The 17,066-nt window shown below is 63.1% G+C and overlaps 1 protein-coding gene across 4 annotated transcripts in view; it reads left to right on the top strand.

The window, feature by feature from the left end:
- Nucleotides 1-17,066, top strand: part of SLC12A7 (solute carrier family 12 member 7) — a gene marked incomplete at both ends in the record, with an annotated part of 78,784 nt that overhangs the window by 50,488 nt on the left and 11,230 nt on the right. For all 4 annotated transcript variants that reach the window (XM_080711228.1, XM_080711227.1, XM_080711230.1 and 1 more), the window contains 15 exons: nt 626-748; nt 4,050-4,196; nt 5,035-5,089; nt 6,709-6,839; nt 7,960-8,201; nt 8,532-8,737; nt 9,581-9,748; nt 10,312-10,410; nt 10,982-11,039; nt 11,654-11,828; nt 12,556-12,674; nt 13,038-13,136; nt 13,621-13,740; nt 14,920-15,024; nt 15,355-15,523. In XM_080711228.1, coding sequence (XP_080567354.1) covers nt 626-748; nt 4,050-4,196; nt 5,035-5,089; nt 6,709-6,839; nt 7,960-8,201; nt 8,532-8,737; nt 9,581-9,748; nt 10,312-10,410; nt 10,982-11,039; nt 11,654-11,828; nt 12,556-12,674; nt 13,038-13,136; nt 13,621-13,740; nt 14,920-15,024; nt 15,355-15,523 — 2,016 coding nt within the window. The remainder of the gene's footprint in view (nt 1-625; nt 749-4,049; nt 4,197-5,034; nt 5,090-6,708; nt 6,840-7,959; nt 8,202-8,531; nt 8,738-9,580; nt 9,749-10,311; nt 10,411-10,981; nt 11,040-11,653; nt 11,829-12,555; nt 12,675-13,037; nt 13,137-13,620; nt 13,741-14,919; nt 15,025-15,354; nt 15,524-17,066) is intronic.

Raw genomic sequence — 17,066 nt, 5'->3', positions numbered from 1 at the left:
TGCCCTGGGGAGGGGGCTGGGCCTGGTGTCAGAGGAACTGGTCCACACCTGCCTGTGTCCCCGTGTCCTCGCTGTGGGAAGGGGGCTGGGCCTGGTGTCAGAGGACCTGGTCCACACCTGCCTGTGTCCCGTGTCCTCGCTGTGGGGAGGGGGCTGGGCCTGGTGTCGGAGGACCTGGTCCACACCTGCCTGTGTCCCGTGTCCTTGCCCTGGGGAGGGGGCTGGGCCTGGTGTCAGAGGACCTGGTTCACACCTGCCTGTGTCCCCGTGTCCTCGCTGTGGGGAGGGGGCTGGGCCTGGTGTAGGAGGACCTGGTCCACACCTGCCTGTGTCCCCGTGTCCTCGCTGTGGGGAGGGGGCTGGGCCTGGTGTAGGAGGACCTGGTCCACATCTGCCTGTGTCCCGTGTCCTTGCCCTGGGGAGGGGGCTGGGCCTGGTGTCAGAGGACCTGGTCCACACCTGCCTGTGTCCCGTGTCCTCGCTGTGGGGAGGGGGCTGGGCCTGGTGTCGGAGGACCTGGTCCACACCTGCCTGTGCCCCGTGTCCTTGCCCTGGGGAGGGGGCTGGGCCTGGTGTTGGAGGACCTGGTCCACACCTGCCTGTGTTCCATGTTCCCTTCTGACAGGAGGAGATGGACAGCAACCCCATGGTGTCCTCGCTGCTCAACAAGCTGGCCAACTACACCAACCTGAGCCAGGGCGTGGTGGAGCACGAGGAGGATGAGGACAGCAGGCGGCGAGAGGCCAAGGTACTGTTCCCCTGGCTGCTGGCAGGCACCGCTGAGAGGGACCGTGGCGCCATTTGTCCTGTGAGGAGTCTCTGCTGAGCATGAGTCCACTCCAGGGACATGCTGTGGCTCCAGGGAAGGGCGCAGGCCTGGGGTGGTGGGAAGTGGGCTGCCTCCCTTCAGTCCAGGGCTCCCCAGGGTGGCCCTTCCCTCTGCCCTCCTCTGCCCTCTGCATTGCTTCCCACCTACCCTCTGCCCTCCACCCTCTGCCCTGCCTTAGCTTTTACTTTGAAGTCACAGCACCCACAGCCTGAGGATTCTCCTAGCAATCCCGTTGCTCAGGGATTTCCGTCTAGGAATCCCTCCTAAGAATAAGTGGAGCTGTAGTGAGGGCTTCAGGAGGGTCTGTTCAGTTGACCATGAGAACACTCAGAAGGTACCACAGGGGGTCCAGGAAGTCAGGAGCGGCAGGGCGTTCCTGTGTAGGGAGGACCGCAGACTGTGGAACGGACCAAGGGGTGAGGCTGTGGCCGCTGCTTCTGTGTCCTGATGCTACTTAAATTCTTTGCAACATGCATGCATCGGGCTGAAGGGACGGGAGGCGGTGCGGGAGGGCATGGCCTCGTGGGCTCCAGGGACGGCAGGGGCTGACGTGGGTACTTAGTCCAGCACAGAGGGGCAGAGGCCTCTCGCAGTCCCTGGAGCACACCTGTTCTGGGGTCCCCTGCGGGCCCTTTGCCTGCCTGGCCGCCCCTCTGGGTTGGAGAGCTCAGCTGCACGGGGATGTTGTGGTCATGGTGGTAGACTTGATGTGCTGGTGCATTTCTGGGGCTTCCCCTGTTGAGCATGGCCTCGTGGCCCTTGCTGGCCCCAGACCTCAGGAGCCCCAGGCCTTCCCGTGTGTCCATCTGTCCGTCCTGTCTGCTGGAGTTTGTGTCGGAGACTTTGGCCTGTGCCAGGGAAGGTGGGGACCTGCTTCAAAGGCTCCGTGAAGCCTCTCTGCTTCAGTCAGCTTAGCTTGAGGCTGGCCCAGCCCTATCCAGCAGTGCTGAGCCCCAGGCCTGCCCCAAGTCCCTGGGACTGCCCAATGCTGAGCCCCAGGCCTGCCCCCAAGTCCGAGGGGCCAACCTATACTGAGCCCCAGACCTGCACACTCCTTCTCAGGTCCCCACCTGGCAGTTCCGAGAGCACCTGATGGGCCCGGCCTGCACGTGCCTCCATGAGGTGCCATGGAAACGCCCAACTTTCTACCCTACTCCAAGTGTCCGTATTGACGGACTTGAGCGCAGTTGCCTGGGTCAGGCTCTAGAATGTTCCATCTCCCCACCCCGGCATGTCAGTTTTTTGGCCGCTGTGTGTCTTAGGCAGTGGCGCTGGCGCCCTGGCTGGGTTTCATTCAGTGGCCAGGCCCCTGATCCCCGGCAGAGCCACGGTGTCACGAGGTGGGCCGGTTTCAGTTGAACATGAATTGCTGTCCCACTTATGGACTGGCTGGGTCCCCAGGGCTGGGAGGGGCAGGCGCCACACCCACTGTCCCCTCTGAAGAAGTAGAGCTTGTCCCCAGAGATGGGCTTTGGGTTCCAGCCAACGCCTTCCTGTTGGGATGTCCTCTGAGCGTAATCAGATCAGTCCGTCCCCGCAGGACGCCCTTCAGAACTGAAATGAGATGCCAGGGCTGGCCACCATCGGAAGGATGTGGGTTCCCAGCCAGCTCCTGGACCCGTGTGCCTCGGGCTGCTGGGGTCCTGACTGCACCTGTGAGCAGGTGGCCATGGTCACCTCTCAACCATCTCACACCTTAAGTAAAACCTCAAAGCTGGCCACCTGCAGCCTGCAGCCAGGCACAGGCACATTCACTTTTATCAAACATCACACGGAGTAGCCGGGCGTGGTGGCGCACGCTTGTAATCCCCGCGCTTGGGAGGCTGAGACAGGAGGATCATGCAGATTCGAAGCCAGCCGCACATGCTGGCTTAGGAGACCCTGTTTCCAAATAAAAAATGTAAAAATAGGTCTGGGAGTGTAGCCTGAAGGTAGAAGGGCTTCCAGGAACCCCACTACCACCAAAAAAAAAACCAAAAAACAAAAACAAAAAAAAGTCACACGGACCTTCTCTGCTCACTGGCTCATGGCTCAGACCTCTAACACTGCTGTTGCTTTCACTGAAGCAGGCGTCCAGGGATGGGCATCCGGCCCTGCCCTGGGTCCCCGCTCGAGTGCAGCCGCCCCGACCCAGCACAGATATGGCTGCCGGCTGTCTCAGGCTGGGGACTGAGGTTCCCAGATTTTCAGGGCCAGGGCTTCCCACACTGCCCTGCCCTCCTAAGGGACCGCAGGTCTCGTCAGGAGCTCTCAGCCCCGCATAGCCCAGGACTCCGGTGGGAGGCGTCTTGACCGTGACCTCGAGGAGCCGTCCTGTGCTTCACCGTCGCACTGGGCCGCATGGCCTCCTGTGTCCTGTGCCCTGGCGCTGGGCCTCATGACCTCCTCGCCCTGGGTTTCCAGTCAGGAAAGGTGTCCAGGCAGACCTTCCCAGCTTCTTTTGTGTTGACTACACCTGGGGCCTGTCTTCTCAGCCCTGTGTCCTGGACATCTCGAGCTCGTCGCCACGGCGGCCACCACCCTAGCAGTCCAGGTCTGCAGCGAGCGCCCTCGGCACACAGTGGGGCTGGTCGGAGACCCGGCACCGTGCCCAGAGCCTTGGCCAGCCCCAGGGCTGGCCTGGCACGCTCCCTGCGGCCTGCTGACCTTCACTTGGGCTGCTTTGCTCGGTCATGGAGGACTTTCGCAATTACAGCAGACGTCCCCTCCCACCAGTCACCCCAATCCCTGTGCTTTGGCAAAGGAGGGCTCCTCGGGAGGTCTTCCAGGCAAGGCTGTCTTAGTTCCCTGCCAGGGCCATGCTGAGCGGCCACTGTTGGAGTGTGCGGGCTGTGGTCCCTCGCTGGCCCCTTTCTTCCCCTCAAGTTCTGGCCTCAGCACCAGGCCGAGGCCCCTGAGCCACACTGTACTGGGTAGGCCTGAACCCCCCTTGCTCGTCCTGGGTCCCTTCACCTGTCCCTGGTGGAGAGCGAGGCAGAGCCCGAGATCTCCTGGGCCCTCGTGTCCTGGTGTGTCTTCGCTGCTCTCCCTGAGCTGCGCCCGGATGGCAGGGTCTCGTGGCACCCCGTGCCTCCGATCTGCACCCCTCAGCCTCCATGCCAGGCTCTGCGGCTTTAGCTCCTGGCCGTCAGGTGCCTACGGCATTCCTGTGGCCTCTGGTCACGTCCAGGGCGGGCTCCGGGCTGGGCTGTGCTGATAGGCGGCGCTCGCTCTCTTCCAGGCCCCGCGCATGGGCACTTTCATCGGCGTCTACCTGCCCTGCCTGCAAAACATCCTGGGCGTGATTCTCTTCCTGCGCCTGACGTGGATCGTGGGGGCGGCTGGCGTCCTGGAGTCCCTCCTCATCGTGTCCATGTGTTGCACCTGTGTGAGTGCCCGCCGCCATCCCGCAGTCCCCAGAGGTCTGGGTGTGGCGTCGCTGCCTGTGGGACACTGAGCCCTCTGCTCTGGAAGCCCAGGGCTGTCTGTAGGTCCTGTCCCTGGGAGCTGCCTCCTCCAGAGACAGGCATATAGCCGTGGGAAAGAGCTCAGGGTTGCTGCCTGGTGATGTAGCTTTTTGGGGCGTGGCCACCGAGAGGTGTCGACAGCTCACCAGAGCTGTGCCATGCAGCAGGGCCTGCACTCTGGCAAGGCCCCCTTCCAGTGTTGAGGTGTCCTGGGCATAGCCAGGGTCCTGGTCGTAGGGATGCACTTGGGTGTGGGGCTGACGTCCAGCTGTCCAGTGTGCCCGCCCTTGGCCCTGTCTATGCCCAGGACCCTTCACCAGCCTCACCGCCTTCTTCCCTTGCTCCGTCAGGAAGAGTGTGATCTGGCTGGTTTAGTTACCCAGCCATCACCTAGCGATTGGTTTTTGGGAAGAATCCCAGCAGTGCAGCTGGTCAGGAGTCTTCTTTGACCCCATTCCAGGCTCCATGCTGCCTTCCCTGGCTGGTCACTCCCCAGGTGGCCCCTGGGACCTTCTGTTGCCCCTAGACAGGCTTTCCTGGGCCCAGAGTGGGTAGCCAGTGGCAGGGCCCACCTGGATGTTCACCAGTGCCCCAAGGGGCAGCAGGCACTAGGTGGTTCCCCGAATCCCATGGGGTACACACCTAGATGAAGTGTGCCCCACAGCAAGTGGACATGTAGTTGGGGTCCCCCGGGAGAGGCTGGCACCTGTCGGAGCCTCTCAAGCCCCTTCCCCTAAGAGGCCACTTGTCTCTTTTCAGACAATGCTGACTGCTATCTCCATGAGCGCCATCGCAACCAACGGGGTGGTCCCAGGTAAGGGCGCCCTCGGCTTACATGGGTCTTTGTTTCAGTGGGTGGTCCCAGGTCAGGGGTGCCCTTGGCTTACATGGGTCTTTGTTCAATGGGGTGGTCCCAGATTAAGCGCCTTTGGTTTACATGGTACCAAAATCATGCACACGATGCTGATTCCCATGCACCTTCACGGTGACAGTGACCTGGAGGTCAGCCCCTCTGAGGGTGGCACTGGGGTGTCGTGTTGCCCAGGGGAGGCAGGAAGTAGTCTCCCCCCACTCGCTAGCCCCTGGTGCAGACACACTTCACCTGCCTGCCTGGCCTCTATGCCTGAGGACAGAGTCCATGCCTGGGAGCTGGACATGCCCCTCAGCAGGACCTGGCGCTTCCGGCCACTGTGTGTGGGCAGTGCCACCGCTGCGTTCATTGCACACAGGGTCAGGCAGGCCAGGCCGGGTCTTGAGGCCTCTTCCCATGACCATCTGAGGCATGGTGGCGCTTTCCTGTAGCTGAGCCTGGCGATTGCTGTTGGCTGGGATTCTCTTTGGAGTGGGGGCTCTACTCTTTCTTTGTCCTCAGGACGAGCCAGGGACCCCCCTTTCTGACTCGGAGTTTGTTTCCCACAAGCCGTTGTTCCATTTGAAGGCATTTAAAAGACTGAGCTGGGACGCTGGAGCGGGAGGTGTGCGGGGTGGGATGGCAGGCGCAGCCGTGGCGCCGGCCCTGGGCCTCGCGCCCCGCTCCCTGTCACGTCTTTGGCTGCTTGTTTGCTCCACTTTGCCAAGCAGTGCCTGCCTCCTGCTGCAGAAATAGGGTTGAGCTTGTTCTGTGCTGACGCCCTCCTCCCCAGGACCACGTGGCCGAGCCCAGTGCCCAAATGCCCCCTGGCCCCAGTGCAGGAGGAGTGAGCGTGAGGGCCTCCCAGGTGCCTCTGCTCCCCTTCCTCACACTGAGCCGGCAGGGAGGCAGTGCCTGCTGCCCGCTCAGGGAGGACCCTGCGTCCGGGGAGACCACTCAGCAGCAGGACGGGCTCTGGACGCTGGCTTTTGGGAAGGGATGGCGTGTCCCAGGCAGAGCTCCAGGCTTTCCCCAGTGTCCTGTGAGGTCTGATCTGGACCGAAGCCGCTCACCAGAGGACACCAGTCGGCAGGGGATGGCAGGCCTGGGCTCCCTAGCACAGGCGTGATGCAGGGCATGGCAAGCGGTTCCTCGAGGTTTTCGGTTCTCCTCCTCTTTTCTTTGAAAACGAAAGCTAAATGCTGGGATTCGTGGCCAGCCCTGAAGTTACGCAGACCTTTTGAGCGAAGCCTCATTAGCCCGTCCCTCCTGTGTGTGATGGCTCTGGATGGCTACCCGCGCTGGCACTTCCCACCAGAAGGGCTGACCCTGGGGCCCACGAGGCAAGGCCTTTCTTGCGTTTCTGCCTGGTGTGTCGAGGGGGACCGAGGCTGGCATCTGCCTGGTGATTTGAGGGGGTTGAGGTTCTGCGTCCCTGCCGGGTGTTTCAAGGCGGACCAAGGGCCGGCGTCTTGTTGCGGCCCGCTCCCCTGAGCTCCAGGAACGCGAAGTGCTTCGGCGCCACCTCTGCAGTGGTCTGCCTGTGATCCGTGTTACTCTCTGGCCCTTTCTGTTGTTTGCAGCTGGAGGCTCATACTACATGATATCCCGGGCGCTGGGGCCTGAGTTTGGAGGGGCTGTTGGCCTCTGCTTCTATCTGGGCACGACATTTGCAGGGGCCATGTACATCCTCGGGACCATTGAGATCTTTTTGGTGAGTGCCATTTGCGTGGTGCTAAGAGGGCCCGTCTGCCTTGCTCAGTGGACAGCACCTGGGCCACAGGGCAGCCTAGGATGGGCAAGTGGCATTGCAGTCTCCACTCAGGGAGGCCCAGAGCCTGACCTAACCACCCTCCTGGCCAGGGTTCTGGTGCTTTCCATGCTTCTCTTACTGATGCGCATCTTGGGAAACACGTTTCTGCTCAGCAACTGCACCTTATCAGAATCCGATGGGGAGGGTTTTCCCCAAAATGTGGGGATTGCAGTGTTGGCACCCCATGCTAGTCCCTCAGGCTGTACCGTTGGCCTTGGAGACTTTCCAAGTCCCAAAGACCTCTCCTTCCTGCTCCTAAGCCCCAAAGCAGGTGCTTCTAGCAGTGCAGGCCCCAGGCTGGCGTGCGTGCTGAGGCTGGGCCCTACCTGGCTCGGGGAGGCTGAGGGAGAGACTGCTGTGTGGAGCCCTGCTCTACACAGCCTGCTGTCTGGCCACTCAGCGCTCCCTGGAGGGAGGCATGAAAGGATTTCCTCCCTCCCCGTGCAGGAGGACACCTCAGGCGCGGGTCGACCAGAGCTGAGATCCCATGTTTCTAGCAGGTTCTCCGTGCCCCTGTGGGTCCTGGGCCCCATGCGGGGTGTTGAGGTCTGCTGCCTCCCCCACTGCGTGTCTGTGGGTCGGTGAGGAGGTGCTTAGTGGGCTGCTCAGGACCACACGGTCAGCTGGTGGTTGTCAAGCTGCAGCCAGCCTGCTGCCGTCATGGAGGACAGAGCAGTTGCCTGGGCACCCCCATGCTGTCCCCAGGAGACCCGGCCACTGGCCCCTCTGCTGGGAGCACCGAAGGCATGGCGGCCAGGGCAGGGAGGGCAGCTTGCCCTGCTCCATTGCAGAGGAGCCCTGCTGTGGGTCACGGTGGGCTCCAGGCACGGCGCGGCCGGTGGGGCAGCATTGTGTCCGGTTTGCCTGTGGTGGGGTCCTGTCCAGAGACCTTGGCGCCTGAGGTGTCGGAAGGAGCCCGGCGAGGATGTGTGGAGCGGGGTGGGACCCGCTGCCCCAGCCCACAGAGCTGGCGAGGCTGGGCGCCTGCTGGCGGCCTCCTCACCCCGCCTCGCTCCCGCAGACCTACATCTCCCCGAACGCAGCCATCTTCCAGGCGGACGGGGTGGGCGGCGAGGCCACGGCGATGCTGCACAACATGCGCGTATACGGCAGCTGCACACTGGCACTCATGGCCGTGGTGGTCTTCGTGGGCGTCAAGTACGTCAACAAGCTGGCGCTGGTCTTCCTGGCCTGTGTGGTGCTGTCCATCCTGGCCATCTACGCGGGCGTTATCAGGACCGCCTTCGACCCCCCCGACATCCGGTGAGTCCGGCTGCCCTGGCCCTTCCTGTGGCTGGAGTGGGGCCGGCCTGGTGTCCTGCCTGGCTGTCGTCCCCCAGGACCTCTTCAGGAGGCGCGCTCCCTCCCGGACTTGTGGCTGTGTGAGGGGGACCCAGGGTAAGAGGGCGGCTCCCTTCCTCCCCGGGGGGCCTGTGTGGAGGGGCAGGGCGGCCCTCAATTGGGAGCGATATGGAGTTCGTCCAGGGGCCTCTGGCCTCATGGTCAGTGCAGTATGTCCGAGCCCCTCGGTAGACTCGAGCCCCCTTAGAGCCAGCTGAGAAGAGCGCTGACAGAAGCTGGCTCCTCCGCCAGGGTCTACCTGCTAGGGAACCGCACGCTGTCCACACGCGGCTTCGACACCAATACGTTTGTGGCTGACAACACCACGCTGATCACCGCGCTCCGGGGCCTCTTCTGCAACGGCTCCAGCCCCAGCGCCACGTGCGACGAGTACTTTGTGCAGAACAATGTCACTGAGATCCAGGGCATCCCTGGCGTGGCCAGTGGTGTCTTCCTGAGTGAGTCCTGTGGGGCCTCAGTGGGAGAGGGCTCTGGTGCCATCCTGGGTCACGGCCCCTCCTGCCTGGCCGAGTGCCCACGGCCGGCCACCCTCCCACCTGCTGTCCCGCGCCCTCCTGCAGCTGTGGCAGCCGAACCTGGCGTTAGGCTGGCAGAAGGTCTGACGTGTACTTATGGTGTCATAGTGTGTGTGTGGGGGGACTGTTAGTAAGGGAGGTAACCGTGGGTGGCGACTAGCTTCCCCTCTGCCCTGTTCCTGTAATGAAGAAAGCCAGCTTCCTGTCGTGCCCCAGAAGTGGAGCCTGGTGTTCTGGGGGGTAGCAGCTAGTGCTGACTCCTAGATGTGCACCTGTGTTGGGGGGGGGTGTCCCAAGGGCCTTGCACTTGGGGTCCTACCGAGGCCCTGCCGGGGAGACCCCAGGAGGCCACGGGGAGGGCGAGCCTTGTGGGGACTGAGAGGGATGTTGGGGGGTGACAGAGAAGCCTTCCTGCCGCGGTGGGGGCCTGTGGTGGTTTCGGGCCAGCTGGGCCTGCCCAGGAGGCCCCCACATGGGGTGGCCCGGGGCTCCCCGATCCTGGGCCTGGTGTTGGTGCTGCCCAGGCTCCTGGGGTGCTGAGCACTGTGGGTCCTGAGCTCCTGCCGGCTGGACTCACAGTGGAGGCCTTTCAGGTGTTCCCAAGACACGTCTGGGTGTCATCCTTTGGAGCTGGAGCCCCGGCAGAGCGAATCCCTGCCCTCCACCTGTGGTCGCAAACCTCCATGCTGGGGCAGGGGTGGCCGGCAGGGGTGCCAACAGAGCTTCCAGAATCCCGTTAGGAAGCCTTGCCTGGTCTTCCTGCAGACAACCTGTGGAGCACGTACTTGGACAAGGGGGTGTTTGTGGAGAAGGAGGGCGTGCCTTCGGTGCCTGTGACTGAGGAGAGCCGGGCCAGCGGGCTCCCGTATGTCCGCACGGACATCATGACCTACTTCACCCTGCTCGTTGGCATCTACTTCCCCTCCGTGACGGGTGAGGCTCCCCGCCCGCCTGGATGCATCTCCGCCTCTACCTGTGCTGAGCCCGTCCGTGGGAACCTGGGCCGGTGCAGCAGGGGCTCGGTGTCCACACAGGTGGCGGCCTCAGGTCGAGCCTGCTGGGGTCACCCGTGTCCTGTGGCCCCTTCACAGTGGGCGGGAGTAGTGGGCCCGTGGGTTGGAGGAAGAGCGCTGCCCTTGGGCTGCCGTGGCAGGCCTGGAGCTGTCTTGGGGACGCTTCCCTGCAGCCCTTTGGGTGGCTGCGCCTAGCTCCATCTCCTGGGGTTTCTGGCCTGTGGCTGGGAGGGTAAACCTAGGTCAAGTTGTCCTGGGGTGTGGTGGGCCTGGTTTCGTGTTGACAACTTCAGTGGGAGCCTGTTGCCTGTGGAGGGGGTGACGGGTCTGGCCGTGCTCTCTGTCCTCTGGGACAGTGGCCTGGGGCCACCCTTCATCCGACAGCGGTCATGGCCGGCCTTACGCGTGGCTTCTGGCAGGTGCCGGCCTCAGGTGGCCTTCTTAAGCCTGCCTCTCTGGCCTGAGCTCCTCCTGTTTCTGCAGGTATCATGGCAGGCTCCAATCGCTCGGGAGACCTCAAGGATGCCCAGAAGTCAATCCCGACCGGGACCATCTTGGCCATCGTGACCACATCTTTCATCTGTATCCTTGAAGGGCTCACGCAGGAGTCGGGGCCTGCCTCTGCCACCGTGCTCGGTCTTGCTGTGGCAGCAGCCCATGGCAGCCCCCCAGGGCCAGGCAGGGCCTGCCCACAGCCTCGTGGCTTCCCTGAAGCTGGGCTGCCCATGGGGCAGCACACCTGAAACACACAAGGCGCCTGGAACCGGCTCCCTGTGGCTCGTGTGGGATGTGACGTGGAGCGTTAAACTTAGTGACGACCGCACAGTACCCAGGACACGCTTTGGTGGTGCACAGCTCCAGGGTGAGGGCGTGCGGTCAACGCTGAAGCTGCTGGGGCCCTGTCCTCTCCGCTGGGTTTGTGTCCTCTTGGCCAGACCCCTGGAGGCCCTGTGCAGCCAGGCAAAGCTGTGAGGAGGGAGCCCGAGGACCACAGGGCTGGGACGGGGCCGTGGGGTTAGGCGGGATTCTAGCCACTGGAGACACCTGGTAGGGTTATGGGGTGGTCCAGGAGGGCCAGGCCGGAGGGCTGGCTCGCCACGTCCACCCTGGTGGCCCTCTACCCAGGCCCAGCTATTCCTTGACCCTGCCGCAGACCTCTCCTGCATAGTGCTCTTTGGGGCCTGCATCGAAGGCGTGGTCCTACGTGATAAGTACGTGGGTTTTGTGGGTCACTGGGGCCAGGGACTCGTGGGGTCGGTATTGTCCTTCCTGAGGACGACTTCAGCTTTGACATTAACACCGCCCAGGGCCTCGCAGCCCTGGAGTTAAAAGCCCTTGTTGGCTGCCCTGTGTCTGACTGAGGCGTTGGCACGTCACCCACTTGGGCCTGGAGCCCGGGGAACCTCTCAGAGCTCCCAGATGTGCTGAGTGTGGGGTGGGGCCAGGTGAGCTGGGACCCTAACCCCAGCCCTGGCAAGGCTGGTGGAGCCTGGTGTGTGCACGTCCCTTCCTCACAGCCTCAGGGCTCTGTGGGAGGCTGTGTGGTGTCACCAGGCCTAGTGCTGTGTGCACAGAAATGACCAGCCAGTACCAGTGTGGACCAAGAGCCACCTGGGGTGCAGTGCCCTCGAAACCAAGGACCTTTAGCGTGCACGGCCAGCCGCGCAGGCCTGGTGGCGTCCAGTCAGGGAGGTCCCTGGCCCTGCCCTTTCTCTCTTCCGAGGAGCTGCCCACCCACCGTGGGCACCCCTCCAGGGGGCCGGGGCCCTTCTGTGTGCTCAGCTCAGTTGGGAAGCCCAGCTGAGTGCCGCCTACCTGCCCGCAGGTTCGGGGAGGCCCTGCAGGGGAACCTGGTCATCGGCATGCTGGCCTGGCCGTCCCCGTGGGTCATCGTCATCGGCTCCTTCTTTTCCACCTGTGGGGCTGGCCTGCAGAGCCTGACTGGGGCGCCCCGCCTGCTGCAGGCCATCGCCCGCGACGGCATCATCCCCTTCCTGCAGGTGTGTGTGCTGACCGCTGTGGGGAGAAGGGCCTGGAAGTCCTGGGCATGGTGAGGTCCCCGTGGCCCCAGGGCACTGGCGGGATGGGTCCCACTCCTGACCCCATGGGGCCCTTCACATGGGTGAGCAGAGCCCAGCAGCCCTCGCCCTCCAGGCCCGAGGCCCCTCCTAGGCTGGTGGGCGCTGTCCACAGGCCCCTGAAGCCACGCTCTGGACGGGCCCAGTGATGTGTCAGTGGGAAGTGGGCCTCCCGTGACCCAGCCTCCTTCCCTGGGAAGGAAGTTACCAGAGCCATCCTGGAGGTTGTTGACCTCCCCACCCAGGCAGGCTTGCTGGGCCGCCCTGACGGTAAGCAGGCTCAAGCTGCAGAAGTTTGCTTCTCCCTGGGCAACTTGGCAGAATAGAGTAGAAAAGGGCTGGGGCTGCTCTGCAGTGAGGCGCTTGCCTGGCTTGTGCAGGGACCTGGGCTCCGTCCCAGCTCCTCGGTTATACACACACACACAGGTATGCGCACACATTTATTTCCCCTAAATCTCGGAAGCTGAAGCCGGTGGTCGGTGTCCTGGGCTGGTCCCTCGAGGCATTGTTCAGTCCCACCTGGGTGCAGCTGGTGGTGTGTTGGGGCAGTCAGGCTCTCTTGTCTGCAGCCTGAGGACTCCGGTGGGGCTGGCTGGGAGTACCCTGCTCTCACGCAGGAGGGAGGGACTCACCTGGCCCGTCCCTGCAGGTGTTCGGCCATGGGAAGGCCAACGGGGAGCCCACGTGGGCCCTTCTGCTCACGGCCCTCATCTGCGAGACGGGCATTCTCATTGCCTCGCTGGACAGCGTGGCCCCCATCTTGTCCATGTGAGTGGCCCGCGGGCCGTGGGGGTGTGGAGACATGGTCACGCGCTCCCGTGCGCACAGCAGTGACCAGGGCCAGAAAGGCTGTGGGGAGATGGCCGCTGTGGTGGAGACTGGCTGTGTCCACGCAGGACAGCCTCGGACACTAGGGTCTGGCTTGTGTCAGGAGGCCTCAGCCGCGGCGTGGAGACAGAGGAGGGGCTGTGAAGAATGGCGTGGCCGAGGCCCCGTGGAGAGGAGAGGCTGAGAAGGGAGGGCAGGGGGTGAGCAGGGTTCTGAGGAGGCTGGCCTGGGTGGGGCGGGCATGTGCGCAGGTGCGGCAGCGGGCCGGCCTCTGCACCTCTGAGCACCCGTGGCCCTGCACAGGTTCTTCCTCATGTGCTACATGTTCGTGAACCTGGCCTGTGCTGTGCAGACCCTGCTGCGCACGCCCAACTGGCGCCCTCGCTTCAAGTTCTACCACTGGTGAGGCCTCCGTGGGAGCCTGCGGGGCCGCGGTGCGTGGTGTGTGCCCGCTGGCTGCCACCTGGTCCACACCCCAGGCTGGTCCCCAGCACTGTTTGTGGAGTGAGCCACCACCCTGCTCTGAGCACTAGGGCAGCCTCTTCCTGCTGTCCCTCCTGGGAACCTCAGGGCCCACGTTGCAGTCAGCCTGGGCCTCCCCAGCTCCAGCGCAAGGGCATGCTGTGGGGGGGGGTGGTCTTCTGAGGCCCCTCTGGTGTGCACATGTGCGTGTGCTCGGTGGGTGGGTGGTGCGTGGCTATGTTCCCTGTTCCCCTTGGGAGGGCGCAGATGCCCAGTGCCACCCAGAGCCTCTGCTCCAATGGGTGGTAGAAGCTGCTCAGACTGTAGAGAAGTGGGTGCGGGCCCCCGGCAGGCTCCGGGTTGTGTCTGGGGAAAGCCCAGGGACCACAGAGCTGCTCAGTGCTGGCCGGCCGTGTCCCTCCAGGACCCTGTCCTTCCTCGGCATGAGCCTGTGTCTCGCCCTGATGTTCATCTGCTCCTGGTACTACGCCCTCTTCGCCATGCTCATCGCCGGCTGCATCTACAAGTACATTGAGTACCGCGGGTGAGTGAGCGGCGGCCACAGCCGGGAGCCCCACACACCCCAGCAGGCAGGCAGAACAGCAGGCTTTGCCCGCCTCTGCGTCCACGCTGCAGCAGAGCCACTCCCGGCCTGGCCCGCCGCTGCCCTCGAGTTGTGAGGCCAGGCTGGTGCCCCGTGGACTCGGTGTCAGGCGGGAGCTCGGTGCCGTCACTACGGGTGCCCTATGGCTCCACGTTATTCCCAGCGCATTGTGGGCTGTCAGTCAGCTTGTCGCGAGACTGTCAGTGAGTGTTCTGGAACTCTGCTCCATTAGCGGCAGCGCTGACGTGTGATGAATTTCTGAAGAGCGCTGTGCCCCCAGAAGCAGCAGGCAGTGATGGTGTATCCCAGCAGCTGCCTGTCCAAGCTCTGTCCCACACTGCTGCCCTGGCCCCTCTGCCACCCTGCCTCTATGGCCACCCCTGGGTGCCCTGTCTACCGCTGGTTGCTGTGCCCCTAGTTGATGGCCCCGTCCCCCACTGCTGCCCGTCCCCACTGGTCCCTGTGTCACCAAGGGGAGAGTACCTGCAGCTTCTCAGTGCTGGGGGAGGCCCATGCCCCCACGACCTTCCTATTCACTGCCATTTCTTGTCCCAATGGCCACCCCATCTCCCACTGGCCACTGTGTCTCCCCATAGCTGCCTGCCCCCACTGGCCATTCTGTCTTCCAGTCCAGGGTCCTGAGAGTAGCCTGGCCCAACATGGGCCACCCAAGGCGGCCAGCAGCACCTCTTCAGTACCCCTGCCCATGGTGCCCCCCTTCTTCTGGACCCTGACCTTGAAGTGGGTCTGGGTCCAGCTTCTCTGGCATGGATTCCCTGGCCTGTGGGCTTTCCCAGGGGAACTGGCCTGCTTGACTCCCTTGCAGCGGGAGGTGGGTCCCAGGACAGGAGCCCCTCCAAGCCCGCCTGGTTACTCTACAGGAGGGCTGGGTCTCGCAGAACACCACCTCCTTCACCCCAATCCCTCTTCTGTCCCTGGTGACCCTGGTGGCCAGGCTTTGTGGGGTGGGGGGGTCCTTACTGCTTCCACCTCCCGTGCCACCCAGGATCCCTCCCCACATCCCTAACTGCCTTGGGGAGCCCCTCCAGAGGTTTGCAAAAACCCCACGTGCTAGGTAAGTGCTATAGGTGTGCTAAGACAGTGCCCCCACCTTCCCAGGGCTGAGAAGGAGTGGGGTGATGGCATCAGAGGCCTGTCGCTGAACGCTGCCCGCTATGCCCTGCTGCGTGTGGAGCACGGGCCCCCCCACACCAAGAACTGGAGGTGAGTGTTCCCCATAGCACCCGGCTGCAGCCCGAGGCGCTCGCCCCGCACCTTGGAGGGCAGTCCTGGTGGGGGCCCCGCCTGGGCAGGGAGTGCTGGGGCTGGGGAGGGCGTAACCCAGTGCATGGCGTGGCCTGCCCTCTGCTCACGCTGGGCCGCTGGCGGTCAGGTTACCACCCCGCAGGTGCACTGAAACACGAAGGCCTGGCCCGTATGTGGCCAGCGTCGAGGCTGCCCTGACAACAGGAGGCCCCCTCGGGCACAGCCTGGCCTGTCCGCCTGGCCGTGCACTATCATGGTGACCGTTGTCCCCACACCGTCTCGCCCCAGGCCGCAGGTGCTGGTCATGCTGAACCTGGACCCGGAGCAGCATGTGAAGCACCCCCGCCTGCTCTCCTTCGCCTCGCAGCTGAAGGCCGGCAAGGGCCTCACCATCGTGGGCTCGGTGCTGGAGGGCACCTACCTGGACAAGCACTCGGAGGCGCAGCAGGCCGAGGAGGTGGGCAGCTGGTGGGCCCGAGGCCGCCAGCACGCCTTATGAAACACGGGTTTTGCGTGTCGCATTGACATTTGTTCAACAAGGCAGCCTGCGAGTCGGAAACAAGCAGGAGCTGAGCCTGGAGAGGGCCCGGATGTGCGCTGTGCCGACCTGGCACTGTTCCTGGAGCCTATCCTCTCAGCTCTGCGTGTCCAGAGCTGTCTAGGGTCACGGGCGCTGAGCAGTGTGCAGGTGTCCGGGCTGGGTGCCGCCTGCCCGTACCAGGCTCCGTGGAGGGGTGAGCTGTCCCTGCGTTGGGCGGCTGCTGTCTTTGGTGTGGCTCTGATCACACCAGTGGCTCTGTGACATTGTGTTCCCAGGTGCTTTCTGAGGTCCCCCTTAAACCTGTGGTGGAGAGTCTCAGATCTCAGGGTTAGGGTTGGCCAGACCCTCGGGCTGCCTGGGCTTCAGTGGGCTCAGAGGCATCCCGGATGGCTCCCTGTGTCTGGCCTGGCGCATGGCCCTGTTACAGGGGCAGGCCTCACTCCACGTCTTGGCTGAGCCCCCTTTGCTCTCTCTTGGTGCTGGGGCTGGAGCCAGGGCCTCATGCATGCTAGGCAAGTGCTCTACCACTGAGCCCCATCCCCAGCCCTTTCTAGTTTCATTTTGAGGCCATTTTAACTTCAGGTTGGGTCTCAAGTTGCTGAGGCTGGCCTCAGCGCTACGCTCTGCCTCAGCCTTTCCCGGTTGCCGGGGTGGTGGGCGGGCGCCACCGGGCCTGGCCGCACTGCTTTCTCTGCAATGCTCCTCTTCCTGGGTGTCAGGGTGGTTAGAGTTCCCACTCGGTGTACATGTGTTTCTTCCTGTGTGTCTCATCCTGAGCAGGGTCTTTTTTTTTTTTTTTTTTTTTTTTTTTTAGTACTGGAAATTAATCCCAGGGACATTCTACCTCTGAGCTACATCCCAGCCCTATTTTTTATTCTTTTTATTTTGAAACAGGGTCTCAGTAAGTTGCTGAGGGCCTCACTACTGGGATTACATGAGCAGGGTAATCTTCGGGAAAACCCAGGACCTGGGGCTGCCTCACGTGCAGATTCTAGGGTTTGTGCAGAGTACCATGATCTGGTCTCACTAACATGTATGGGAGCGTCTTTGTTGGTGCTGCGCAGAGTGGCTGACGGGAGGCATACCGACCCTGCTCCGCCGTTCATCCACAGAAGCCAGGGGAGTAGTATCCTTAATGTGTTCACCGTCAGTCTAACTGAGCAATGGGTTATCAATTTTTTGCGGTGCTAGGGATTGAACATAGGGTATCGTGCATGCTAGGCAACCACTTAACCCTTGGGCTGCATTGTCAGCCTTGTCGGATCATTTGAATCTCGAAGTGTTTTCGGCCAAGACATCTTTGAAGGGAGGCACATGTTCAGTTGAAGTGGAAGCCGAGCACTTGCTGCCCTGCGTGCTGAGTCAAAGGCCATGGCCTCCGTGAAGTGGTTGCTTTATTGATCAGCAGAAGCAGGACAGCCATCCTCCAGGCCAGGTCTGGAACCAAGCACACTTCCTT

This window comes from Muscardinus avellanarius (assembly GCF_963383645.1).
Source record: "Muscardinus avellanarius genome assembly, chromosome: 1".
NCBI lineage: Eukaryota > Metazoa > Chordata > Mammalia > Rodentia > Gliridae > Muscardinus > Muscardinus avellanarius.
Note: the sequence above shows the minus strand (reverse complement) of the source record. Positions and strands in the feature narration are given on the sequence as shown.